Source organism: Lampetra fluviatilis, chromosome 62 (genome assembly GCF_964198595.1).
Source record: "Lampetra fluviatilis chromosome 62, kcLamFluv1.1, whole genome shotgun sequence".
Lineage (NCBI taxonomy): Eukaryota > Metazoa > Chordata > Hyperoartia > Petromyzontiformes > Petromyzontidae > Lampetra > Lampetra fluviatilis.
Window position 1 is genome coordinate 5,224,609 of NC_136336.1, and position 24,217 is coordinate 5,248,825.

Consider the following 24,217-nt stretch of genomic DNA (forward strand, 5'->3'; position numbering starts at 1 on the left):
GAGGGAGGGAGTTGAGGGAGGGAGGGAGTTGAGGGAGCGAGGGAGTTGACTGAGGGAGGGAGTTGAGGGAGGGAGGGAGTTGACGGAGGGAGGGAGTTGAGGGAGGGAGGGAGTTGACGGTGGGAGGGAGTTGAGGGAGGGAGTTGAGGGGAGGGAGTTGACGGAGAGAGGGAGTTGAGGGAGGGAGTTGAGGGAGGGAGGGAGTTGACGGTGGGAGGGAGTTGAGGGAGGGAGTTGAGGGGAGGGAGTTGACGGAGAGAGGGAGTTGAGGGAGGGAGTTGAGGGAGGGAGGGGAACTCACTGGTGCTCTGCTCTCCCTGCAGCGGTGGGCTCTCCCCGCCGCCGGGGTACATGGCGAACACCTGGAAGCGGTAGGTGTGGCCCGGCAGGAGGCCACCCACCTCCGCGTACAGGTCGGAGGTCACGGGCACCTCGCGGGTGGGGACGCGGCCCTGGCCCGGCGCGGCCGTCGCCACGACCCGGTAACCGCGCACCTCCGCGGACGGCGGAGGGGCCCACGTGAGCGTGGCCTTGGTCTCGCCCACGGTCACGAAGGTCAAGTCGCTGGGCGGCCTTTGCTCTGATGCAAAAAAGACAAAAAGGGTGGGCGAAGATGCCCCGCCGTGTTGCGTTGACGGGGATGTTGGGGAGAGTGCTGTTAAGCGAGCGGCGGCAGCGGCACCTGGGTAGAAAGACGCCGCCGCTACCACCGCCGCCGCGGCCACTGCTGTCAACGCCAACACCATCATTACCGCCACCACCTCCACCACTGCCATCACTACCACCGCCACCACCGCCACGACCACTGCTATCAATGCCAACACCATCACTACCGCCACCACTGCCACCACTGCCATCACCACCACGACCACCGCCACCACCACTGCTATCAACGCCAACACCATCACTACCGCCACCACCTCCACCACCGCCAACACCATCACTACCGCCACCACCGCCATCACTGCCAACACCATCACTACCGCCACCACCGCCGCCACCTCCGACACCATCACTACCGCCACCACCGCCATCACTGCCACCACCATCACTACCGCCACCACCACCGCCACCTCCGACACCATCACTACCGCCACCACCGCCATCACTGCCACCACCATCACTACCACCACTATTGTCACCACCACCACCACCGTCATCATTTTTGTTTGTTTGTCGTCGTCATTGTCATCACGAGCCAGGGTCAGTCCACTGCTGGGCTTTATCTGGTAACATAAAAATCGCTCAGTTTTATTCGTTTCATTTTCATGTTTTCGTTTTGGGTTTGTCGTTGTAACGTTCTGACCCCGTGCCCGCTCACTGGGCATCCGCGAAGAGCTTCACAGCTCGTCGGATTCCTCCTCCGGCCTAAGTAAATAAAGATTCCGAACGGAATGAACCGCAGTCGCTAGGCGCGCCGACGGACGATTTAAAACGGCGTGCCGACAGGACAGTGAACGATGGCAGCAAGTGGAGCCCGCACCGCTAAGAGCTGAGACGCCGCTCAGCCTCCTCACAGCCAGAAAAGGAATGTGAGACAGCTACATTCCTCACTAGTGGCGGTGGTGGTTGTGGTGGCGGCGGCGGTGGTGGCGGCGGTGGTGGTGGTTGTGGTGGTGGCAGTGGCGTTGGTTGTGGTGGTGGTTGTGGTGGTGGTAGTGGTAGTGGCGGTGGTGGCAGTGGAGGTGGTTGTGGTGGTGGTGGTGGCAGCGGTGGAGGTGGTTGTGGTGGTGGTGGCAGTGGCGGTGGTTGTGGCAGTGGAGGTGGTTGTGGTGGTGGTGGCGGTGGCACGGTGGTGGCGGCGATGGTGGTGGTGGTGGCGGCGGTGGTGGCAGTAGTGGCGGCGGTGGCGGTGATGGTGGCGGTGATGGTGGCGGTGGATCAGTAGGAGCCCGGTCGAAATCACAAACAGATTGTAGTGGGGAGGGGGGTTGGTACAGAAACTCTGCAGACACGAGGTTGAGGGGCTGCATAGTTAATCTCCAGCTGATGAATTATGGTAGCAACGTTCCTTCATCATGCAAGGAGGGAGGGAGGGAGGAGATGGGGGGGGGAGTGTTAATCAACATAAATATTTTAAGCAGCCAGCTGTCACCAAGAGGCCATGACTCACAGGGCCTAGATCAGGGTCTTCTCTGGGCGGTACCATCTACAGGCGCACCGTTGCGTGCCACCCATTGCTTTGCACGGCAGATAAAAGCGAATCGCGCGGTGACGTATATAACACGCGTAGGTCAGAGGTCAGAGGAGGCCAGAGGTCAGAGCGCTGCTCCGAAGAAGACGGTGAGAGCAGAGGTCGCAACCGGGTACCCGATACCCGTACCCTACCCGATACCTGGCTACCCGTACCCGGCCGGGTACGGGTACCCGTTTGCGACCCTGGTGCGGCCGGGTACGGGTAAGGCCGTGAGTCACTGGTGAGTCACCGTTTGTCACTCATTTCTCAACGTCTTGTCTCTTCTCACAATTCAAGTTCCTAGAATCAACCCACCCGCGCCTGCAACATGGCTTCATCCCAGAGGTCGCAATCGGGTACCCGTACCTGTACCCTACCCGTACCCGGGTAGCCGGGTATCGGGTACGGGTAGGGTACGGGTACCCGTTTGCGACCCTGGTGTGGCCGGGTACGGGTACGGGTAAGGGTAAGGAATCAAAACCCGTTTGCGACCTCTGAGTGAGAGAGATGGGGGAGGGGGGGGGGGACCGGAGGGGCGTCCTCACCGATTTGCGCTGAGCCCCGGGTGGACACCTGCATGAAGAGAGGGGGGCTCTCAAGGTCTTCGGCCACAGAGAAGACGCTGATGTTGTAGGTGTGCCCCGCCAGGAGGTCCACGAGGCGCGCGCGCGTCACATCCGGCGGGAGGTGCAGGTCCGTGCTCTCTCCGCCGTCCACGTCGGGCAGGTAGATGATGCGGAACGCTGTGCCGGGAGACGGGACGCGACGTCACAAAGATTATGGTCCCCTCGAACCCCCCCTCCCCCCTGCCTCCCACCTTCCGCCTACCCTCCCGCCCCATAAAAAAAGTTAATTACAGGCTTTTTTCGATTTAAAGCTTTCGTGACTGCAGGGATTCATCTTCTTGGTTCTTTCGGTAACCTCACATAGAAGGGAAATAATAAAATAATAAAAATAAAACATAATAAAATACAAAAACATAAGTGTATTTTATTATGTTTCATTTTTATTATTTAATTATTTCCCTTCTACGTGACTTTACTGAAAGAACCAAGAAGATAATTACAGGCTGTTTGGGGCAATTGCTGTTCGCGAACACCCATTAACCCTTTCCCATTCTGATGACGTACCCAAGTACGTCATCAGTTCTTCTTCCAACAACAGTAAAATACCTTCACCCTTTCCCGTTCCGAGACGTACTGCAGGTTGAATCTCATACTCTTAGGTTTTTTCGGTAAAGTCACGTAGGTAAAAAATAAGAAAATAAATTAAAATCAATAAAAGTAAAATAAAAATCACGACGTTTCGGAGACGTCGTGATTTTTATTTTACTTTTATTAATTTTAATGAAAAAAATTATTTTTTACCTACGTGACTTTACCGAAAAAACCTAAGAGTATTAATCCTTGCAGTCACGAAAGCTTCAAATCTAGAATTAGGTTGAATCTCGGAACGCTCGATCGGCTCTGCGTAAATTTTACATCGAGAGGCGTAGTAGCGGCGCCATTGTTCTTAGAGGCATTGTTACTCACCGCAGAGAACCGTAGCAACACGACCGCCGCCACTCTGCGATAGCTGGCACCAACACTGTGCCACACGCCCTCCTGAATGGCCTTGTGGGAGCCTCGGTACCGATAACGGTTTTGGTATTTTAGTTTTTCTTCCGGTTGCGTTCCGACGACGTGCACACGTCGTGAACGTCATCAGAACGGGAAAGGGTTCAATTGTCCACCGGGGGGTTGTGGGAAGAGAGGGCCGCGGCGGAGACAGAGAGAAAGAACACGACGGGGGTCAGCAAGCAATCGAGCGAGCGCGAGTCGTACCAGAGACTTGCGCACTGGGTAGCCTCCAGCGGATGACGATCGTTGACTCGGTGACTTCGTCGACCGAGTAGCTCTCCGGGGTGTCCGGGGCTGCGGGACCAGAGAAGCGGAATCAAGTTAAGGGGTCGGGAATTAAACAGAACCTGCTGGGCACACGGCCAGAACTAGTGGGGGAGTAAACGCCAGTTTACTCACTCACTCACCTACTCACTCGCCCACTCACACACTCAGCTACTCACTGGCCCACTCATTCAGTCACCCACTCACCTACTCGCTCACCCACTCATTCAGTCACCCACTCACCTACTCGCTCACCCACTCACCCACCCACCTACTCACTCGCCCACTCTACCAGTCACCCACTCACCTACTCGCTCACCCACTCGCCCACCCACATACTCACTCGCCCACTCTACCAGTCACCCACTCACCGGCTCAATCACCCACTCACCCACCCACCTACTCACTCGCCCACTCATCCAGTCACTCACTCACTTGCCCACTCGCTCAAAACCTGCAGGGTATAACGACCAGAACTAGTGGGGGGTTAATATCAGTTTAAGGAGGCGAGTTTTCAATACAGGATTTAAATACGGCTAACGATTCTGATTGTCTTATTAGCAAAGGCAAAGCATCGTTCCGAAGCCTGGAAGCTGCACAGTGACAAAGTCCCGATCAGCCCAGGAACAGAACCTTGACATCGGAGGCTTTAGAAGAAGGCGATTCGAAGAGCTCATGGACCTCGTGATCTACTATTACTCCTACTAATAAATAATAAAAAAAAAATAGGGTGAGATCGCGTAAATATAGATGCGTCGTGAAAACCGCCACCACGCCACATTTATATTTACGGGATCTACCCCCCAAAAAAAAAACAACCAAACTTCATTCAGCAAAACATTGCTCGCGAACGCCTAAGTGCTACACGACGACCCCTGCCACCGCTGCGACCGCCGCTGCTTCGGCCGCGATCGCCCGCGGCACGCTCACCGGTCGTCTGCGTGGTGGTGAGGATAATGCGCTCCAGGCCGCGAGCGCCCAGCTCGATGACGGTGACCGTGTACTCGCGACCCGGCAGGAGGCTGTCCAGCGTGATGGACGTCGCGGTCCCGGGAAGGTCTTGTAGCGTGCGCGGAAATTCGAACGGTGAGAAAAAATTTTCGTTAGATATTCCGTATCGCAGAGGCTCGTAGGGACCCATACTCGTACGTATGTTGGTATGTTTGTTGAACTTCTTTCGCACCGTACGTAGCCAACCATGCTAAGTCGGAGGTGCGGGGGAAGAACAACAAACTATGGGTCTCTGTGTGAGTCTGTGGGTCTATGTGTGAGTCTATGGGTCTCTGTGTGAGTCTGTGGGTCTATGTGTGAGTCTATGGGTCTCTGTGTGAGTCTATGGGTCTCTGTGTGAGTCTGTGGGTCTATGTGTGAGTCTATGGGTCTCTGTGTGAGTCTATGGGTCTCTGTGTGAGTCTATCGGTCTCTGTGTGAGTCTATGGGTCTATGTGTGAGTCTATGGATCTATGTGTGAGTCTATGGGTCTCTGTGTGAGTCTGTGGGTCTATGTGTGAGTCTATGGGTCTCTGTGTGAGTCTATGGGTCTCTGTGTGAGTCTGTGGGTCTATGTGTGAGTCTATGGGTCTCTGTGTGAGTCTATGGGTCTCTGTGTGAGTCTATCGGTCTCTGTGTGAGTCTATGGGTCTATGTGTGAGTCTATGGATCTATGTGTGAGTCTATGGGTCTCTGTGTGAGTCTGTGGGTCTATGTGTGAGTCTATGGGTCTCTGTGTGAGTCTATGGGTCTCTGTGTGAGTCTATGGGTCTCTGTGTGAGTCTATGGGTCTATGTGTGAGTCTATGGATCTATGTGTGAGTCTATGGGTCTCTGTGTGAGTCTATGGGTCTCTGTGTGAGTCTGTGGGTTTCTGTGTGAATCTATGGGTTTCTGTGTGAGTATATGGGTCTTTGTGTGAGTCTATGGGTCTCTGTGTGAGTCTATGGGTCTCTGTGTGAGTCTATGGGTCTATGTGTGAGTCTATAGGTCTATGTGTGAGTCTATGGGTCTCTGTGTGAGTCTATGGGTCTATGTGTGAGTCTATGGGTCTCTGTGTGAGTCTATGGGTCTCTGTGTGAGTCTGTGGGTTTCTGTGTGAGTCTGTGGGTCTCTGTGTGAGTCTATGTGTCTCTGTGTGAGTCTATGGGTCTCTGTGTGAGTCTGTAGCTCTCTGGGTGAGTCTATGGGTCTCTGTGTGAATCTATGGGTCTCTGTGTGAGTCTGTGGGTCTATGTGTGAGTCTATGGGTCTCTGTGTGAGTCTATGGGTCTCTGTGTGAGTCTATGGGTCTCTGTGTGAGTCTATGGGTCTATGTGTGAGTCTATGGATCTATGTGTGAGTCTATGGGTCTCTGTGTGAGTCTATGGGTCTCTGTGTGAGTCTGTGGGTTTCTGTGTGAATCTATGGGTTTCTGTGTGAGTATATGGGTCTTTGTGTGAGTCTATGGGTCTCTGTGTGAGTCTATGGGTCTCTGTGTGAGTCTATGGGTCTATGTGTGAGTCTATAGGTCTATGTGTGAGTCTATGGGTCTCTGTGTGAGTCTATGGGTCTATGTGTGAGTCTATGGGTCTCTGTGTGAGTCTATGGGTCTCTGTGTGAGTCTGTGGGTTTCTGTGTGAGTCTGTGGGTCTCTGTGTGAGTCTATGTGTCTCTGTGTGAGTCTATGGGTCTCTGTGTGAGTCTGTAGCTCTCTGGGTGAGTCTATGGGTCTCTGTGTGAATCTATGGGTCTCTGTGTGAGTCTATGGGTCTCTGTGTGAGTCTATGGGTCTCTGTGTGAGTCTATGGGTCTCTGTGTGAGTCTGTATATCTCTGGGTGAGTCTATGGGTCTCTGTGTGAATCTATGGGTCTCTGTGTGAGTCTATGGGTCTCTGTGTGAGTCTATGGGTCTCTATGTGAGTCTATGGGTCTCTGTGTGAGTCTATGGGTCTATGTGTGAGTCTATAGGTCTCTGTGTGAGTCTATAGGTCTCTGTGTGAGTCTATGGGTCTCTGTGTGAGTCTATGGGTCTCTGTGTGAGTCTCTGGGTCTCTGTGTGAGTCTATGAGTCTCTGTGTGAGTCTACGGGTCTCTGTGTGAGTCTCTGGGTCTCTGTGTGAGTCTATGGGTCTCTGTGTGAGTCTATGTATGTTTGTTGAACTTCTTTCGCACCGTACGTAGCCAACCATGCTATTCGTGGGTGCGAGGGAAGGCCAACAAACTAAACACACAAAAAGCGCTTCTAAAAGGAATTTCAGTTACAATCTAGATTTGAAAGTGCATGTAGCTCCAGTGGCTTCCTAATATCGGAAGAGATCCATAGTGCGGGCTCGCACGTTGTAAAAAAAAAAGTTGATCAGCGGATCTCCGCACACGGTGAGTGAAATCGCAAAACGGCCCGCCGGGGCATCACCCCGCGCACGCTTGCTCGCACTCGCGACTTACTGATGATCTCGCGCGAGGAGCTGTCCTCCGTGAGCTCGTACTCAACGCGGTACCCGGACATGACCTCGCCGGCCGAGGCCCAGGCGACCACGAAGCTGTTGGACGTCACCTCGGTGACGGCGTCCGACACGCGCTGCTCCGTGCCGGGCAGCCGCTCCCTTTCGCCCTCCCACGGCGTCACTTGACGAACGCGGACGACGCAAAACGACACAAAAAAACGACACGCACATGTCACCACCGCCGCCGGCCCTACGGTCGTGCCCATCATGATGCCGCCCGGAGGCGACTTCGCGGCAAACCGCACGCGTTGCAATCGTCACCGGCAACATTTGCCGCAAATGTATAATTCGAGATTTGAAGCTTTCGTGACTGCAAGGAAGTTCATATTCTTGGGTTTTTTCGGTAAAGTCACGTAGGTAAAAAATTTAAATTAAAATTAATAAAGGTAAACTAGAAATAAAATAAAAATCACGACATTTCGGAGGCAACACAAGCTTCCGTCTTCAGGTGGAACCGTCACAGCAAGACTGCTCCACCTGAAGACGGAAGCTTGTGTTGCCTCCGAAACGTCGTGATTTTTATTTTATTCTAATTTTACTTTTATTCATTTTAATTTAAATTTTTTTACCTACGTGACTTTATCGAAAAAACCCAAGAATATGCCACAAATGTGTTTATTTAACTTTTTAAGAAGGAAATAGCTGCACACGCACGCATGCAGAGGACGTTGGGAATATTTCCTACGCAACGGAGGTGGAATGAAGAATAGTCTCAGCAGGGGTGACTAATATTCACGAGAAGGCGAGACTTAGATGGTCTGGGCACGTGTTGACAAGAAACAACAAAGATGCAATTAGATAGACTCACACAGAGATCCACTGACTCTCACGGACACCCGTAGACACACACAGAGACCCACAGACTCACACAGAGACCCATAGACTCACACAGAGACCCATAGACTCACACAGAGACCCATAGACTCACACAGAGACCCATAGACTCACACAGAGACCCATAGACTCACACAGAGATCCACTGACTCTCACAGACACCCGTAGACACACACAGAGACCCACAGACTCACACAGAGACCCATAGACTCACACAGAGACCCATAGACTCACACAGAGATCCACTGACTCTCACAGACACCCGTAGACACACACAGAGACCCATAGACTCACACAGAGACCCATAGACTCACACAGAGACCCATAGACTCACACAGAGACCCATAGAATCACAAAGGGACCCACAGACTCACACCGAAACACTCACGGGGGACGGAGGCGGTGCTGAACTCGAACTTGCTGATTGCTGTGGCGCCGTGGGTGAACTGCGTGATGAGCTGGCCCTCGTACACCAGGCCCGGCCGCAGGCCCGTGATCACGTAGGTGTTGCGCTGGGCTGGAACTCGGGCCTCCTTCCACGGGGCCTGAGAACCCTTCTGTTTGTTCCCCCAGGGAAGGCACGCGGCGCAGCGCGGCAGCACGTTGCATGAGGTACGCACGGGTGTTGAGCTTCGTTGGCACCGTACGTGCGTAGCCACCGTAGCCACAACACGTGCACAGCCGCCGCACAAGCGCAGCCGCCGCACGTGTGTAGCCACCGCACGTGTGTAGCCACCGCACGTGTGTAGCCACCGCACGTGTGTAGACACCGCACGTGCGTAGACACCGTAGACACCGCACGTGCACAGCCACCGCACGTGCATAGACACCGCACGTGCGTAGACACCGTAGACACCGCACGTGTGTAGTCACCGCACGTGCACAGCCGCCGCACGTGCGCAGCCAACCGCGCTCATCGGAGGTGCGGCCGACAGAAAGTCCTCGGGCGTCGTCGCAGCCGGGGGGTTTTGGAGCGTTGCACAACGGGTGTCCAATACCGGCACTAAGATATCGGTGTTAAATACTGCGCCGAAACAAATATTGACTTGACTGTAGAATTAGAGTGGAGTAGAGTGAGATGGGAGGGGAGAGGTAGAGAGTGCGTGGAGGGGAGTAGAGTGAGATGAGAGGGGAGAGGTAGGAGAGTGCGTGGAGGGGAGTAGAGTGAGATGAGAGTGGAGAGGCAGGAGAGTGCGTGGAGGGGAGTAGAGTGAGATGGGAGGGGAGAGGCAGGAGAGCGCGTGGAGGGGAGTAGAGTGAGATAAGAGGGGAGAGGTAGGAGAGTGCGTGGAGGGGAGTAGAGTGAGATGAGAGTGGAGAGGCAGGAGAGTGCGTGGAGGGGAGTAGAGTGAGATAAGAGGGGAGAGGTAGGAGAGTGCGTGGAGGGGAGTGGAGTTAGATGAGAGGGGAGAGGCAGGAGAGTGCGTGGAGGGGAGTAGAGTGAGATGAGAGTGGAGAGGCAGGAGAGTGCGTGGAGGGGAGTAGAGTGAGATGGGAGGGGAGAGGTAGGAGAGTTCGTGGAGGGGAGTAGAGTGAGCTGGGAGGAGAGAGGCAGGAGAGTGCGTGGAGGGGAGTAGAGTGAGATGAGAGTGGAGAGGCAGGAGAGTGCGTGGAGGGGAGTAGAGTGAGATAAGAGGGGAGAGGTAGGAGAGTGCGTGGAGGGGAGTGGAGTGAGATGAGAGGGGAGAGGCAGGAGAGTGCGTGGAGGGGAGTAGAGTGAGATGAGAGTGGAGAGGCAGGAGAGTGCGTGGAGGGGAGTAGAGTGAGATGGGAGGGGAGAGGTAGGAGAGTTCATGGAGGGGAGTAGAGTGAGCTGGGAGGAGAGAGGCAGGAGAGTGCGTGGAGGGGAGTAGAGTGAGATGAGAGTGGAGAGGCAGGAGAGTGCGTGGAGGGGAGTAGAGTGAGATGGGAGGGGAGAGGTAGGAGAGTTCGTGGAGGGGAGTAGAGTGAGCTGGGAGGAGAGAGGCAGGAGAGTGCGTGGAGGGGAGTGGAGTGAGATGAGAATGGAGAGGTAGGAGAGAGCGTGGAGGGGAGTAGAGTGAGATGAGAGGGGAGAGGTAGGAGAGTGCGTGGAGGGGAGTAGAGTGAGATGGGAGGGGAGAGGTAGGAGAGTGCGTGGAGGGGAGTAGAGTGAGATAAGAGGGGAGAGGTAGGAGAGTGCGTGGAGGGGAGTAGAGTGAGATAAGAGGGGAGAGGTAGGAGAGTGCGTGGAGGGGAGTGGAGTGAGATAAGAGGGGAGAGGTAGGAGAGTTCGTGGAGGGGAGTAGAGTGAGCTAGGAGGAGAGAGGCAGGAGAGTGCGTGGAGGGGAGTAGAGTGAAATGGGAGGGGAGAGGCGGGAGAGTGTGTGGAGGGGAGTAGAGTGAGATGGGAGGGGAGAGGTAGGAGAGTGTGTGGAGGGGAGTAGAGTGAAATGGGAGGGGAGAGGCGGGAGAGTGTGTGGAGGGGAGTAGAGTGAGATGAGAGTGGAGAGGCAGGAGAGTGCGTGGAGGGGAGTAGAGTGAGATGGGAGGAGAGAGGCAGGAGAGTGCGTGGAGGGGAGTAGAGTGAAATGGGAGGGGAGAGGCGGGAGAGTGTGTGGAGGGGAGTAGAGTGAGATGGGAGGAGAGAGGCAGGAGAGTGCGTGGAGGGGAGTAGAGTGAAATGGGAGGGGAGAGGCAGGAGAGTGCGTGGAGGGGAGTAGAGTGAGATGAGAGTGGAGAGGCAGGAGAGTGCGTGGAGGGGAGTAGAGTGAGATGGGAGGGGAGAGGTAGGAGAGTTCGTGGAGGGGAGTAGAGTGAGCTGGGAGGAGAGAGGCAGGAGAGTGCGTGGAGGGGAGTGGAGTGAGATGAGAGGGGAGAGGTAGGAGAGAGCGTGGAGGGGAGTAGAGTGAGATGAGAGGGGAGAGGTAGGAGAGTGCGTGGAGGGGAGTAGAGTGAGATGGGAGGGGAGAGGTAGGAGAGTGCGTGGAGGGGAGTAAAGTGAGATAAGAGGGGAGAGGTAGGAGAGTGCGTGGAGGGGAGTAGAGTGAGATAAGAGGGGAGAGGTAGGAGAGTGCGTGGAGGGGAGTGGAGTGAGATAAGAGGGGAGAGGTAGGAGAGTTCGTGGAGGGGAGTAGAGTGAGCTGGGAGAAGAGAGGCAGGAGAGTGCGTGGAGGGGAGTAGAGTGAAATGGGAGGGGAGAGGCGGGAGAGTGTGTGGAGGGGAGTAGAGTGAGATGGGAGGGGAGAGGTAGGAGAGTGTGTGGAGGGGAGTAGAGTGAAATGAGAGGGGAGAGGCGGGAGAGTGTGTGGAGGGGAGTAGAGTGAGATGAGAGTGGAGAGGCAGGAGAGTGCGTGGAGGGGAGTAGAGTGAGATGGGAGGAGAGAGGCAGGAGAGTGCGTGGAGGGGAGTAGAGTGAAATGGGAGGGGAGAGGCAGGAGAGTGCGTGGAGGGGAGTAGAGTGAGATGAGAGTGGAGAGGCAGGAGAGTGTGTGGAGGGGAGTAGAGTGAGATGGGAGGAGAGAGGCAGGAGAGTGCGTGGAGGGGAGTAGAGTGAAATGGGAGGGGAGAGGCGGGAGAGTGTGTGGAGGGGAGTAGAGTGAGATGGGAGGGGAGAGGTAGGAGAGTGTGTGGAGGGGAGTAGAGTGAGATGAGAGGGGAGAGGTAGGAGAGTGCGTGGAGGGGAGTAGAGTGAGATGGGAGGGGAGAGGTAGGAGAGTGCGTGGAGGGGAGTAGAGTGAGATGGGAGGGGAGAGGTAGGAGAGTGCGTGGAGGGGAGTAGAGTGAGATGGGAGGGGAGAGGTAGGAGAGTGCGTGGAGGGGAGTAGAGTGAGATGGGAGGGGAGAGGCAGGAGAGTGCGTGGAGGGGAGTAGAGTGAGATGGGAGGGGAGAGGCAGGAGAGTGCGTGGAGGGGAGTAGAGTGAGATGAGAGGGGAGAGGCAGGAGAGTGCGTGGAGGGGAGTAGAGTGAGATTAGAGATGCGGATGCCTCCCGAGTGGAGTGGGGGGGAGCATCTCCTCCGCCACCACCGTATCTCTCACTCTCCGCACTTACCAGGCGCCATTTGAGGAAGTACCAGTTGACGGGGCGTCCTTGCGTATTGGTCCACTGCAGCTGCTGGGAATGCCGGTGTTTGTTGTCCTCTTTGATGGTGACCTGCACGGGGTTGTTGGAGGCTGCAAAGACAAAGATCCCCGAGCGTAGCCTCAGCAGACTGTTGGGGCAAGTGCCGTTAGCGAGGAGCTCCTATGAAGGCCGGCGCAGAGAGTGGCGACTCGTTCGACGCATTCGTTACTTATCGCAGTAAATCAACGTATTGATCAACACAGGTGTACAACTGATCTGGACAGTTAAATGTATTGATGAACACAGATATATAACTGATCTGGGCAGCTAAATGCATTGATCAACACAGTTGTACAACTGATCTGGGCAGCTAAATGTATTGATCAACACAGGTATACTGATCTGGACAGTTAAATGTATTGATCAACACAGTTATACAACTGATCTGGGCAGCTAAATGTATTGATCAACACAGGTGTACTGATCTGGGCAGTCAAATGCATTGATCAACACAGGTATACAACTGATCTAGGCAGCTAAATGTATTGATCAACACAGGTGTACTGATCTGGGCAGCTAAATGTATTGATCAACACAGATATATAACTGATCTGGGCAGTTAAATGTATTGATCAACACAGTTGTACAACTGATCTGGGCAGCTAAATGTATTGATCAACACAGGTGTACTAATATTGGTAGCTAAATGTATTGATTAACACGGGTGTACAGACTCGGGGAGTAAAAACCGAGTAGAAAACACGATCCATACCGATCTCTGTGGTTTGAGGGCGGCAGTTCCACTCGCCCACGGAGTTGCCGTAGCAGCCACAGATGTACGCCGTGCCCTTGTACAGCTTGTTCCACGTCTCTCCGATCTGGTAAAACTGCATCAGCTCCAGGTCTTGGCACTGGTCTGCACGACCGCCGGGAGAGAAACGCAATCGTCATCGGCCAAGCGATGAGTGTTTACACGTAGGTGGAAACCGGGGCGGGGTGGGTGGGTGGGCGGTGAATAAGCCACGCACGTGCGAGGGGGAAACGCTCGATCCCGTAGAGACGAAACGCCTTGGGGGGTTGGGGGTCCACATGTTTGTTCTGTACTCCCTTCTCCTTGTGGGGACCGGAGCATGGGTTTTGCTTCTTGAGTGTTAGTTTCATCTTCTTGGTTCTTTCGGTAAAGTCACGTGGAAGGGAAATAATAAAATAATAAAAATTAAAAATAATAAAATACGATTCTCACAGTGAGAATTGTATTTTATTATGTTTTATTTTTATTATTATTTTTTACCGAAAGAACCAAGAAGATGAATCCCTGCAGTCACGAAAGCTTTAAATCGAAATTTGAGTGTTAGTTTGTTGTTTGTTCTTTCTCCGGCACCTCCCATGAGCAGGGGTTGGCTACGCACGGGACCTCAAAGAAGTCCAACGCACATGCCCGCCTGACACCACGTGCTTTGTACGCATTTTGGATTGCAGTCCCTTCGAAGGATGTCCGGCAATGTTGCGTCGAGCGAACTACGGCTGAACAACGTAACCCTTAAATTTCGATTTAAAGCTTTCGTGACTGCAGGGATTCATCTTCTTGGTTCTTTCGGTAAAGTCACGTAGAAGGGAAGTAATAAAATAATAAAAATAAAACACAATAAAATAATTCTCACGACGTTTCGGCCACAACGCAAGCAGCGTCTGTCTCCCCGACAGACCTGGTCTTCACCTGAGGACGGCTGCTTGCGTTGTGGCCGAAACGTCGTGAGAATTATTTTATTATGTTTTATTTTTATTATTTTATTACTTCCCTTCTACGTGACTTTACTGAAAGAACCAAGAAAACGTAACCCTTGCCCGTTCTCGCTTAACCCTCCATGAAAAGCGTCTGCAGTGGATTACTGCAAGGTTCCGTTATTTTTGGCTTGCATGTGTAGTGGTGGTATTGACGTGCGCCGACTGTGACAGTGATGGATCACGGGGCGGCGCGGGGTGCGGGGTTGGGCACGCGTTGTGGGCGTGGTGTGGACGCGCGCGCCGGGAGTGACAGATGACGAGGCGGCGCGGAGTGAGTGGTGAGGCACGATGAGATGTGGGAAAAGAGGATCGTGGCCAGCACCCGGCGATTGGTCGAATAAGTGGGTGCTCGCAGCGACGTCCGCAGGTGGGGTATAAAGGGGGACGCGCGAGAGCACTCGGGGAGAGTTACCCAGTTGAAGACCCGAAGACGGAGCTGAAGACCTAGTGAAGCCGAGTAGCTCAGTGGCGTTAGTCGCCGAGTAGCTAAGTGGATGTTGGTCATCCGAGTAGCTCAGTGGCGTTAGTCGCCGAGTAGCTAAGTGGATGTTGGTCATCCGAGTAGTTCAGTGGGCGTTAGTCGCCAAGTAGCTAAGTGGGTGTTTGTCACCCGAGTACTAAGTGGATGTTGGTCATCCGAGTAGCTCAGTGGCGTTAGTCGCCAAGTAGCTAAGAGGATGTGGGTCATCCGAGTAGCTCAGTGGGCGTTAGTCGCCAAGTAGCTAAGTGGGTGTTTGTCACCCGAGTACTAAGTGGATGTTGGTCATCCGAGTAACTCAGTGGGCGTTAGTCGCCAAGTAGCTAAGTGGGTGTTTGTCACCCGAGTACTAAGTGGATGTTGGTCATCCGAGTAACTCAGTGGGCGTTAGTCGCCAAGTAGCGAAGTGGGTGTTTGTCACCCGAGATACAAAGTAGGTGTTAGTCACCTGTAACCAAGTTTGATAAAATAAAGAGTGTGTTACCCGTGAAGTCGTCTCCCGTGGAGTTACTACATTACAACTGGCGTCAGAAGTAAACCTGTCTTCAAGAAGTATGGACACAAGGAAGACTACCCGTACCCATGAGCGAGGTCGGGATGACGACTGCGTACCGGGGACACCGACCTCGGGAGTAGAGGACGAGGAGTTGCCGCCGATGCAGCACTTCGCGGTGATGGCCGACGCTCCGCTTGCCTCCGACACCGGCCTCCAGGACGCGCACGCCCGCTTGGCGGAGTTGCTACTCGCCGCCGCCGCTGTCTTGGCCGACATCTCCGTTCTGGCGAGCGGAAAAACGGCTGCGGGGGTCGTGGAGGAAGCGACGGTGGAGGATTCCCGCCAAAGGGCGCTTCGCGCCAAAAGCCTGGAAGTTGCCGCCGTTTTTGGGGGGCCGCCACCGATTGGCGGGAAAGACGGACGCCACGTGGCCGGACACCTCCGCGCAGCGCAGCCCACGTCATCGGCGCGCGCCGGAGCCCTCCATTTTGCGCCTGACAACCGAGCCGACATTTTACACAACTCCAGCGGAGCGCGGGAAAATCTCTCCGACGTCGACGACGATCGGGTCCTCCAGCAAAGATTGCCCGCGCTGTCGGCGTTCAAGGCGGATGGGGGCGACTGGGGAGCCTTCCAACGAAGGTTCCTCGCTCATCAGGAGATGTCGGGGTGGTCCGACACCACTGCCCTGCGTGCGTTGCCAGCGATGCTTGACGACGACGCGCTTGCAGCCTTCACATCTGCTGCAAGGTCGTCCCGCTCTACGCTCCAGGCCGCACTACACCTGATGGCGAAGGTGTTCGGGCCGCCCTCCACGTGCCGCCACCAGTTCTACGATCGGCGGAAGGTGGCTGGGGAAACGACGCTAGCCTACCGCACGGCACTGCTCGCCTTGGCGGACGCGGCTTTTCCCCGCATGGATAAGGAGGGGAAGGACGCCATGGTGACGGAGCAGCTGCTGGTGTTGGCCCACGAGTTGGGGGTCCCCATCAACGTGGCAGACGAGATGGAGATCTGCTCCCTGGCGATCGCCACGAGCATTCACGCGTACGAGGTCCTCAAACGCAAGCCGGGGGTCGTCTGCAAATGGCCGGGGAATGCGGCACTGGCCGCCACGATCGCCGAACCTCAGCCAGCTGCGGTGCAGGAGCGGGCCTTCGCTGCACCGTGTCCGGGGGAGTGGAGAACGGGAGGTCGTTCGCCCACACGTTCGCCCCGCAAGCTGGAGCAACCGAAACCTACGACGTCCGTCGTCTGCTACAACTGCGGCCTTCGGGGTCACGTCGCAGCCGGGTGCCGGGCCCCGCGTCCGCGCACCGCAGGACCACGTCGGGACGACGACCAGGGCCACAAGTCATCCCAACAAAACCCGGCAAGTCGCGGCACCTCACACGTTCGGTCCACAAACACGGCACATTCGGGTCGCCGCTTCGCGGTGGGGGGTTCGCGGCTGGGTGCCGGGGGTTCAATTCGGCGGGGGGGGTCCGTACGCGGCCCGCAAGCAGTCGAGTGGTCCGAATTGGCCCACAGGATCGTGGCTGCGTCAGCCGGGTCGTCCGTGGTAACGGGGTTCATTGACGGGGTTGAGGTCCGGGTGCTTGTTGACACGGGTGCGTCGGCCACCATCATCTCGGACTTTATTTATAACATCCTTCCCGTCCAAAGTAGACCCCTTCTGCCGGTAGACGTGCCATTTTATGCGGCGAATGGGGGATCCCTGGGGATCATCGGCCAGATTCGGGCGACTATTTGCATTGGGGACATTAAATTAGCGGGCCCTATTTTTGTATCATCATCGCTGGCCGTTCCCTGTTTGCTAGGTACGGACTTTTTGTCAAAAATGCCCATCAAAATTCTTATTGATCAGGCCTGCATAGAGCTTCCGTCAGGTCGGCGGGTTGCCTTCTTGTCGAGCCCTATCAAAGTGCGCACGGTTTGTGCGACGGTGCAGGCGCTGGCGACTCACATTGTACGGGTACCCCCGGGATCGCAAATGTTAGTACCCCTTCGGTTCAGGAAGCCACTCGAGGTGGGTGCGGAGGCACAGGGGGTGCTGTTGGGGCCGTCAAACAGAGCCAGTAAGGGCCTCGACTTAGCGGTTGCTCAAACCATGGTGAGAGGGGACAGTGAGCCGTTCGTAATGGTCCTGAATACGGGGTCGCGGCCGGCCGTAATTGCGCAAGGAACGGTGCTGGCTCACGCCGCGCCGCTGCCCGTTGAGGAACGGCTCGTGGCTCAAGCAGATTTTACTGTCGAGTCGCATCCTCAAAGTGATGAGGGGACTGAGTGGTTGGACTCGCTGTGTGCGGGTTCTGCTAACTTGTCCGGGGTGCAATTGGGAGCATTGAGGGGTTTGCTCATTGAGTTTGCTGACGTGTTCAGCAAACATAAGTACGATATCGGCTGCACTGACCTGTTGCGCCACCACATAGCTACAGGGGACGCGGCCCCTATTCGTCAGAATCCTTTCCGGCTCAGCCCGGCCGAGAAGGAACATGTGCAATCGGCGGTTAATGATATGTTGGCGGCCGATATCATTTCGCCCTCTTCTAGTCCGTGGGGTGCTCCTATTGTCCTAGTAAAGAAACAGGACGGGTCCTTGCGGTTTTGTGTCGATTTCCGCCGCTTAAACAAAATCTCGATGGCGGATGCGTATCCGCTCCCCAGGATGGATGAGTCGCTGGATGCCTTGGCGGGAGCGCAGTTTTTTTCCACACTCGATCTGCTTTCTGGATTTTGGCAATTGCCACTCGATAACGAGTCTAAACCTAAAACTGCTTTCCGCACACCTGGGGGCCTTTTTGAATTCAACCGTTTGCCCATGGGCTTACATTCCGCCCCCGCCACGTTCCAGAGACTCATGGAATTGGTTTTGTCAGGCCTCCAATGGGATACCTGTTTGATTTATCTTGACGATATTATCGTCTTTAGTCGGACTTTCGAGGAGCACCTCCAGCGACTGAGAGCGGTGTTCCTCAGGATGCGTTCCGCTAAGCTAAAATTTAAACCGGCTAAATGTTTTTTGCTTCGGGAATCTGTCAGGTATTTGGGCCATATCGTGAGTCGTTCAGGGATCTCGACGGACCCTGCTAAGACGCATTGCGTCAGCTCATGGCCAACGCCAACCTCGGTCACGGAGGTTCGTAGTTTCATTGGTTTTGCCTCCTATTACCGTCGTTTTGTCAAGCAATTTGCCACCATAGCCAAGCCCCTGCACGCTTTGACGGCTAAGGGTGTGAGGTTTCACTGGGGGGCAGAGGAGGAGGATGCGTTCTGCTCCCTCCGTGACGCTTTGGTGCAGGCTCCCCCCTTGTGTTACCCCGATTTCACACAACCGTTTTTGCTTGACACGGACGCCAGCAATACGGGTATCGGGGGGGTGCTCTCACAGTTGGTCGGGGGGGTTGAACGGGTGGTCGCCTACGGTAGTAGGGTTCTTTCCCCCGCAGAACAACGCTATTGCGTAACTCGTCGTGAATTGTTAGCCATTGTGTTTTTTACACAGCAATTCAGGCCGTATCTTTACGGCCGTCATTTTACGGTCCGGACGGACCATGCGGCTCTACAATACGCTATGCGTGTGGCGCAGCCATCGGGCCAATTGTCCCGATGGTTGGAGGTCCTTCAAGACTACCAATTCACGACGATTTACCGAAAAGGGTTGCGGCACTCAAACGCGGACGCCTTGTCGCGGTTGCCGCCGTGCACGGATTGCACATGTTTGTTGGGATCAGCGCGGTGCAAACCCCCGGTCGCCGGCGCCCCGGGAGTTGCGCTCGCCGCCACTGACACCCCGGGAGAGGACGCCCCCACGGGGAGGGATTCGCTGTTGTCGTTGCCCCTCATTGAGTGGGGCCGCCTCCAGATGTCCGACAGCTCCCTACTTACGCTGCGTCGGAAAGTTGGCGCTCCCGAACAAGGGGAGGCGCGGGTCGGTTCCTGGGTGTGCAGACAGGGCCTGTTGATGAGGTGGGACAACATGTCCCGGCGTCACGTGCTCGTGGTGCCTGTTGCTATGCGGGGTAGGATTGTTCTGGCAGCTCATGAACGGCTCATGCATCTGGGTTTTCACAAAACGCTCGCCCTAATCCAGCGAGACTATTATTGGCCGGGGATGGGTAACGACGTGGCGAATATTCTTAAGGGATGCGTAGAGTGCGCCAAAAGGAAACCGCCACCATTGGCGGCTAATCCACCGCTGCAATCCATTCAGGTTTCGCGTATAAACGAATTGGTAGCGTTGGACATCTTGGGGCCCTTTCCGGTTACACCAAGGGGAAATAGGTTCCTGCTGGTTGGCGTGGAATACTTCACCCGATGGCCTATGGCATGGCCGCTCGCCAACCAGTCGGCTGCGGCGGTGGCGGACGCCTTTGTCCAGGGTTATGTGTTGGACAAGGGCGCCCCCGAACGCTTGCTGACGGATCAAGGGAAGAATTTTTCGAGCGTTTTGTTGCGCGAGGTGTGCGACCTGTTGGGTACAAAGAAAGTGCGTACTTCCCCCTACCACCCGCAGACTGACGGGATGGTTGAGCGTCTGAACAGAACGATTACGTCTATGTTGTGCCAACAGGTCTGCGACGATCAGGTTGATTGGGACTTACAGGTGCCGGGGGTACTCGCGGCCTATCGAATGGCCCCTCATGCGGCGACAGGGTTTTCCCCATTTTTTCTTATGTATGGGCGGGAGGCCGATCCGGCCATGGACGTCCAACTGGGGATTTCCCAGCCACGTGCAAAATCTAAATTGGCAGACCACATCAAATTTAATATCGCCAAATTGACTGAAGCGCGGGAGGGGGCAAGGTTGAATTCGCGGTCGCGGCAAATTGCAAACGAGAAATTGCATGAGCGGAGGGTGCATACGCATGATTGGAAACCAGGCGATAAGGCCTGGCTGCATTGTCCACATGCACCGTTGGCTACGTCCCCCAAGTTGTTGAGACCTTGGAGGGGACCGGTGGAAATTGTGCGGGTTGCACGGCCCCAGAGTATACAGATTAAATGGGGGAAACGCCGTTGGTATGTGCACCCCTCCCGACTGAAGCCCTATGCGGCACCGTGTGACCCCGTTCTGTGCCGTGACGACCGGGCGTGTGATGTGACCGTCGACTCGGGGAGGGAGGTGTCGCAGGCTGATCCTCACGTGTCTCCACCTGACCCACCCCCAGGTGCCTCGGGCTTGACGGCTGCTGACCATCGAGAGCCTGAACCCCGGGGCACGCACGAGTCCTCGATGCCTGGCCGATGTCTTCCTGAACCGCCGGCACCACCGGACGTGTAAAAAAATTGAAAGCAGCCGAATACTCTGAACGTGTTGACGTTGATTCTAAATGTGGAGGGAAGAAGCCAGAGGACCCCGAAGAAAAATCCACGCGACCAACGGGGGGAAGAGAGACACGCAAACTCCAAATATGCAGCAGGCGTCAGGGTCGGGATTGAACCCACGACCTCCTGTATACCAGGCGAGGTAGTCAACATCTCCTAGCCACCGTGATGATGATGATGAGAGAGAGAGAGACACGCAAACTCCAAATATGCAGCAGGCGTCAGGGTCGGGTTTGAACCCACGACCTCCTGTATACCAGGCGAGGTAGTCAACATCTCCCAGCCACCGTGATGATGATGAGAGAGAGAGAGACGCAAACTCCAAATATGCAGCAGGCGTCAGGGTCGGGATTGAATACACGACCTCCTGTATACCAGGCGAGGTAGTCAACATCTCCTAGCCACCGTGATAATGATGAGAGAGAGAGACACGCAAACTCCAAATATGCAGCAGGTGTTAGGGTCGGGATGGAACCCATGACCTCCTGTATACCAGGCGAGGGAGCTAACATTTTTTTAAAACTAAAACCTATTTCTTGACTTAAAGCTTTCGTGACTGCAGGACTTCATATTATTTGGGTCTTTCGGTCAAGTCACGTGGATAGGTTCAAAGAAAATAACAAAAAAACCACGACGTTTCGATCGCAACACAAGCGGTCGTCATCAGGAAAAGGGGGTTAGCCTCTCAAGGAAAACTATTTATAAAGGTTTTAAACCTTTTCTTAAACCTTTATAAACAGTTTTCCTTTCATCAGGAAAAGGGGGTTAGCCTCTAAAGGAAAACTGTTCATAAAAGTTTAAAAAAAGGTTTAAAACCTTTATAAATAGTTTTCCTTGAGAGGCTAACCCCCTTTTCCTGATGACGACCGCTTGTGTTGCGATCGAAACGTCGTGGTTTTTTTGTTATTTTCTTTGAACCTATCTACGTGACTTGACCGTAAGACCCAAATAATACAAACTATTTTTATTTCACCAGGTCTAAGACTCCACTGAGCTGCTACGTAGCGCCTTTTCAGAAGCGACCCTGGCAGCAGCTCAACGAAGTGACTGCTTTTTCATCGTCGTCATCATCACCATCACGCAGAGGTCGCAACCGGGTACCCGATACCCGTACCCTACCCGATACCCGGCTACTCGTACCCGGCTGGGTACGGGTACGGGTACCCGTTTGCGACCCTGGTGCGGCCGGGTACGGGTACGGGTAGACCGTGAGTCACAATTCAAGTTCCTAGAATCAACCCACCCACGCCTGCAACATGGCTTCATCCCAGAGGTCGCAATCAGGTACCCGATACGGGTACGGCCGGGTACGGGTACCCGTTTGCGACCCTGGTGCGGCCGGGTATGGGTACGGGTAAGGAATCAAAACCCGTTTGCGACCTCTGCCATCACGTGGACATTTAGAGCAACAGCCAACCACTCTAATCGAGTTGGCGAAGGAGGTGCGCGCATCGGACCCCGCTGATGTTCCGACGTGGTGCGGGGTTGGGGGAGGGGGCAGTGGGGAGGGGGGGGAGTGGGGGCGGTGATCTTACCGATGGGGTCACAGGCCCAGCGGCCCCGGCCCTGGCCGAAGCAGGTGCAGTTCATCATGTGGCCCTCGGCGTGCTTGCGCGAGAACGTCTGGTTCACGTTGTACTCCGTCTCGTCCACCACGCAGCGATCTGTCGCACGGCAGAGATCACCCGGACACCCGCGCCCCCACCCCCGTTCGGGTTTAGCCCTCAACGGAGTTTCGATTTAAAGCTTTGGTGACTGCAGGGATTCATCTTCTTGGTTCTTTCGGTAAAGTCACGTAGAAGGGAAATAATAAAATAATAAAAATAAAACATTTAATGATTCTCATCTGAGAATGGCTGCTTGCGTTGTGGCCGAAACGTCGTGATAATTATTTTATTATGTTTTATTTTTTATTATTTTATTACTTCCCTTCTACGTGACTTTACCGAAAGAACCAAAAAGATGAGTTCCCTACCTTATTACAGACCAATTCAGAACTTATTGGTCACCCCGTACTCCTTAAAAATCTCAACGTTCATCCTACAAAGACCCATCACAAGGGAGAAACACAAACAGACGACAAAAAAGAGGTTTGCCCGTATTGAAACGGCTGTACGCCGTACGGAACTGGAAACCCAATTTCCCTGTACAAGAACACGGGGTTGACAGGCGTGGCATCGCATCTGCTAACTCGCCGAGAGCACTCGCCTCGACAACTCCGTTGAGTCTTCTTGGTTCTTTCCGTAAAGTCACGTAGAAGGGAAATAATAAAATAATAAAATGTAAACATAATAAAATACAATTCTCACGACGTTTCGGCCACAACACAAGCAGCCGCCTTCAGGTGAAGAACAGGTCTGTTGGAAAGACAGCGTTGTGGCCGAAACGTCGTGAGAATTATAAAAATTGTCTAAAAAAAATGTTCTTTTATTTTTTATGATAGAATATAGTATTGTCATCATTTAGACATAAGTATACGACGTTTGCAGTCGATACCACATTGGGAAGTGGGTTAAAATTGAGTTACAAGATTTGAGGATACGACAACGACGACAACAACAGACAGAGTGAGTTAAATAAAAGCGTGTAAAAAAAAGAACACCCGTACCATGATGGGCCCTGCAACCTAGCTCGGCTCGGCTCGAATATGCCAGTGGAAAAAAAAACAACAAAAAACCACGAAAGGGGATTATCAGCCTTACCCAGCAGCTGGGCGTAGGGAATGCAGTTCCATTCCCCGCGGCCGTTCCCGTTGCAGGTGCACCGCATCATGTGCCCCATCTGATGGCGCTTGTCCCACTGGTCGCCGACGCGGTACTGCACGCCCTGCGACGAGCAGACCTCCTCGTGGGCTGCACAAAGACAAAGATCCCCCGGATAGCCTCAAGGGACTGTTGAGGCAAGTGCTGTCAAGCGACGGGCGGCTACGGACGAAGGCCGTCGCGGCGCACGAGGGGGTGGACGGCTGGGTGTTTAAGGTTTGTGATATGTCTTATTATCTGGCTGTATAGCAAATGAAAAAATACAACTACTTTACTTTGCAAGTGTTTTAATATGTATGTGTTTTTATTTAGGGCCCCTTTATAACATCATTTGCTATACAGGCCCCGCACTTAGCTTCATCCGGCACTGGTCATGCTACAGCTGGCGCTTAGGGGGCAATCGGGTGGGAGGGCGAGGGGGGAGCGGGGGCCGGGGGGTGAGGGCAACGCACCCTCCATGGGGCAGAATCCGAACTTGCGATCCTCGTCGTAGTGCTCCGTCGTGCTGCACCACTTCATGGCGTCCGGCCGCCCCTCTGCGGTGCACTCCGTGTAGCTCCGCTGGTTGTACTGGAAGGGGAAGTGGCAGAGGGCTCCGTGCGAGTTGCCGCCGCGCGTCTGGATCACAGCTGTCGGGGGACGAGCGGGGATTAAAACAAAAAATTAAACATTTTTAAAGATAAAGACGCAGGAGGATCCCCACAAAGATCCACGTTCCGACCCCTAAAATCCGCATCATCTGCTGCACGGACCATGGCGGATGGCGGATTTCTGAATGGAAAATAAAAGAAACTCTCCAGTCGTGGTGCGACCGTGGTCATCCAGAACGGACCGTATAACGACGCAACGCCCCGACCCACAACCACGAAGAAGGAGACGTCACGGCGATGCGCTCCGCTCAGTGCCGGATTATGCAAGTAGCAAAAGTAGCTACATGTGTAGTAGCTCCTACTACATGTGTATTAGCTACTACTAC

At 54.5% G+C, this 24,217-nt stretch overlaps 1 protein-coding gene across 1 annotated transcript in view; it reads right to left on the minus strand.

Moving 5' to 3' along the window:
* Nucleotides 1–24,217, minus strand: part of LOC144951397 (fibronectin-like) — a 102,039-nt gene that overhangs the window by 43,228 nt on the left and 34,594 nt on the right. The window contains exons 10-20 of the mRNA XM_078881636.1: nt 23,694–23,870; nt 23,182–23,331; nt 22,015–22,143; nt 13,165–13,308; nt 12,381–12,502; nt 8,757–8,925; nt 7,476–7,655; nt 4,990–5,118; nt 4,000–4,089; nt 2,722–2,919; nt 302–580 (exon numbers count right to left, since the gene is read on the minus strand). Of these exons, the coding sequence (XP_078737762.1) occupies nt 302–580; nt 2,722–2,919; nt 4,000–4,089; nt 4,990–5,118; nt 7,476–7,655; nt 8,757–8,925; nt 12,381–12,502; nt 13,165–13,308; nt 22,015–22,143; nt 23,182–23,331; nt 23,694–23,870 (1,767 nt within the window). The remainder of the gene's footprint in view (nt 1–301; nt 581–2,721; nt 2,920–3,999; nt 4,090–4,989; nt 5,119–7,475; nt 7,656–8,756; nt 8,926–12,380; nt 12,503–13,164; nt 13,309–22,014; nt 22,144–23,181; nt 23,332–23,693; nt 23,871–24,217) is intronic.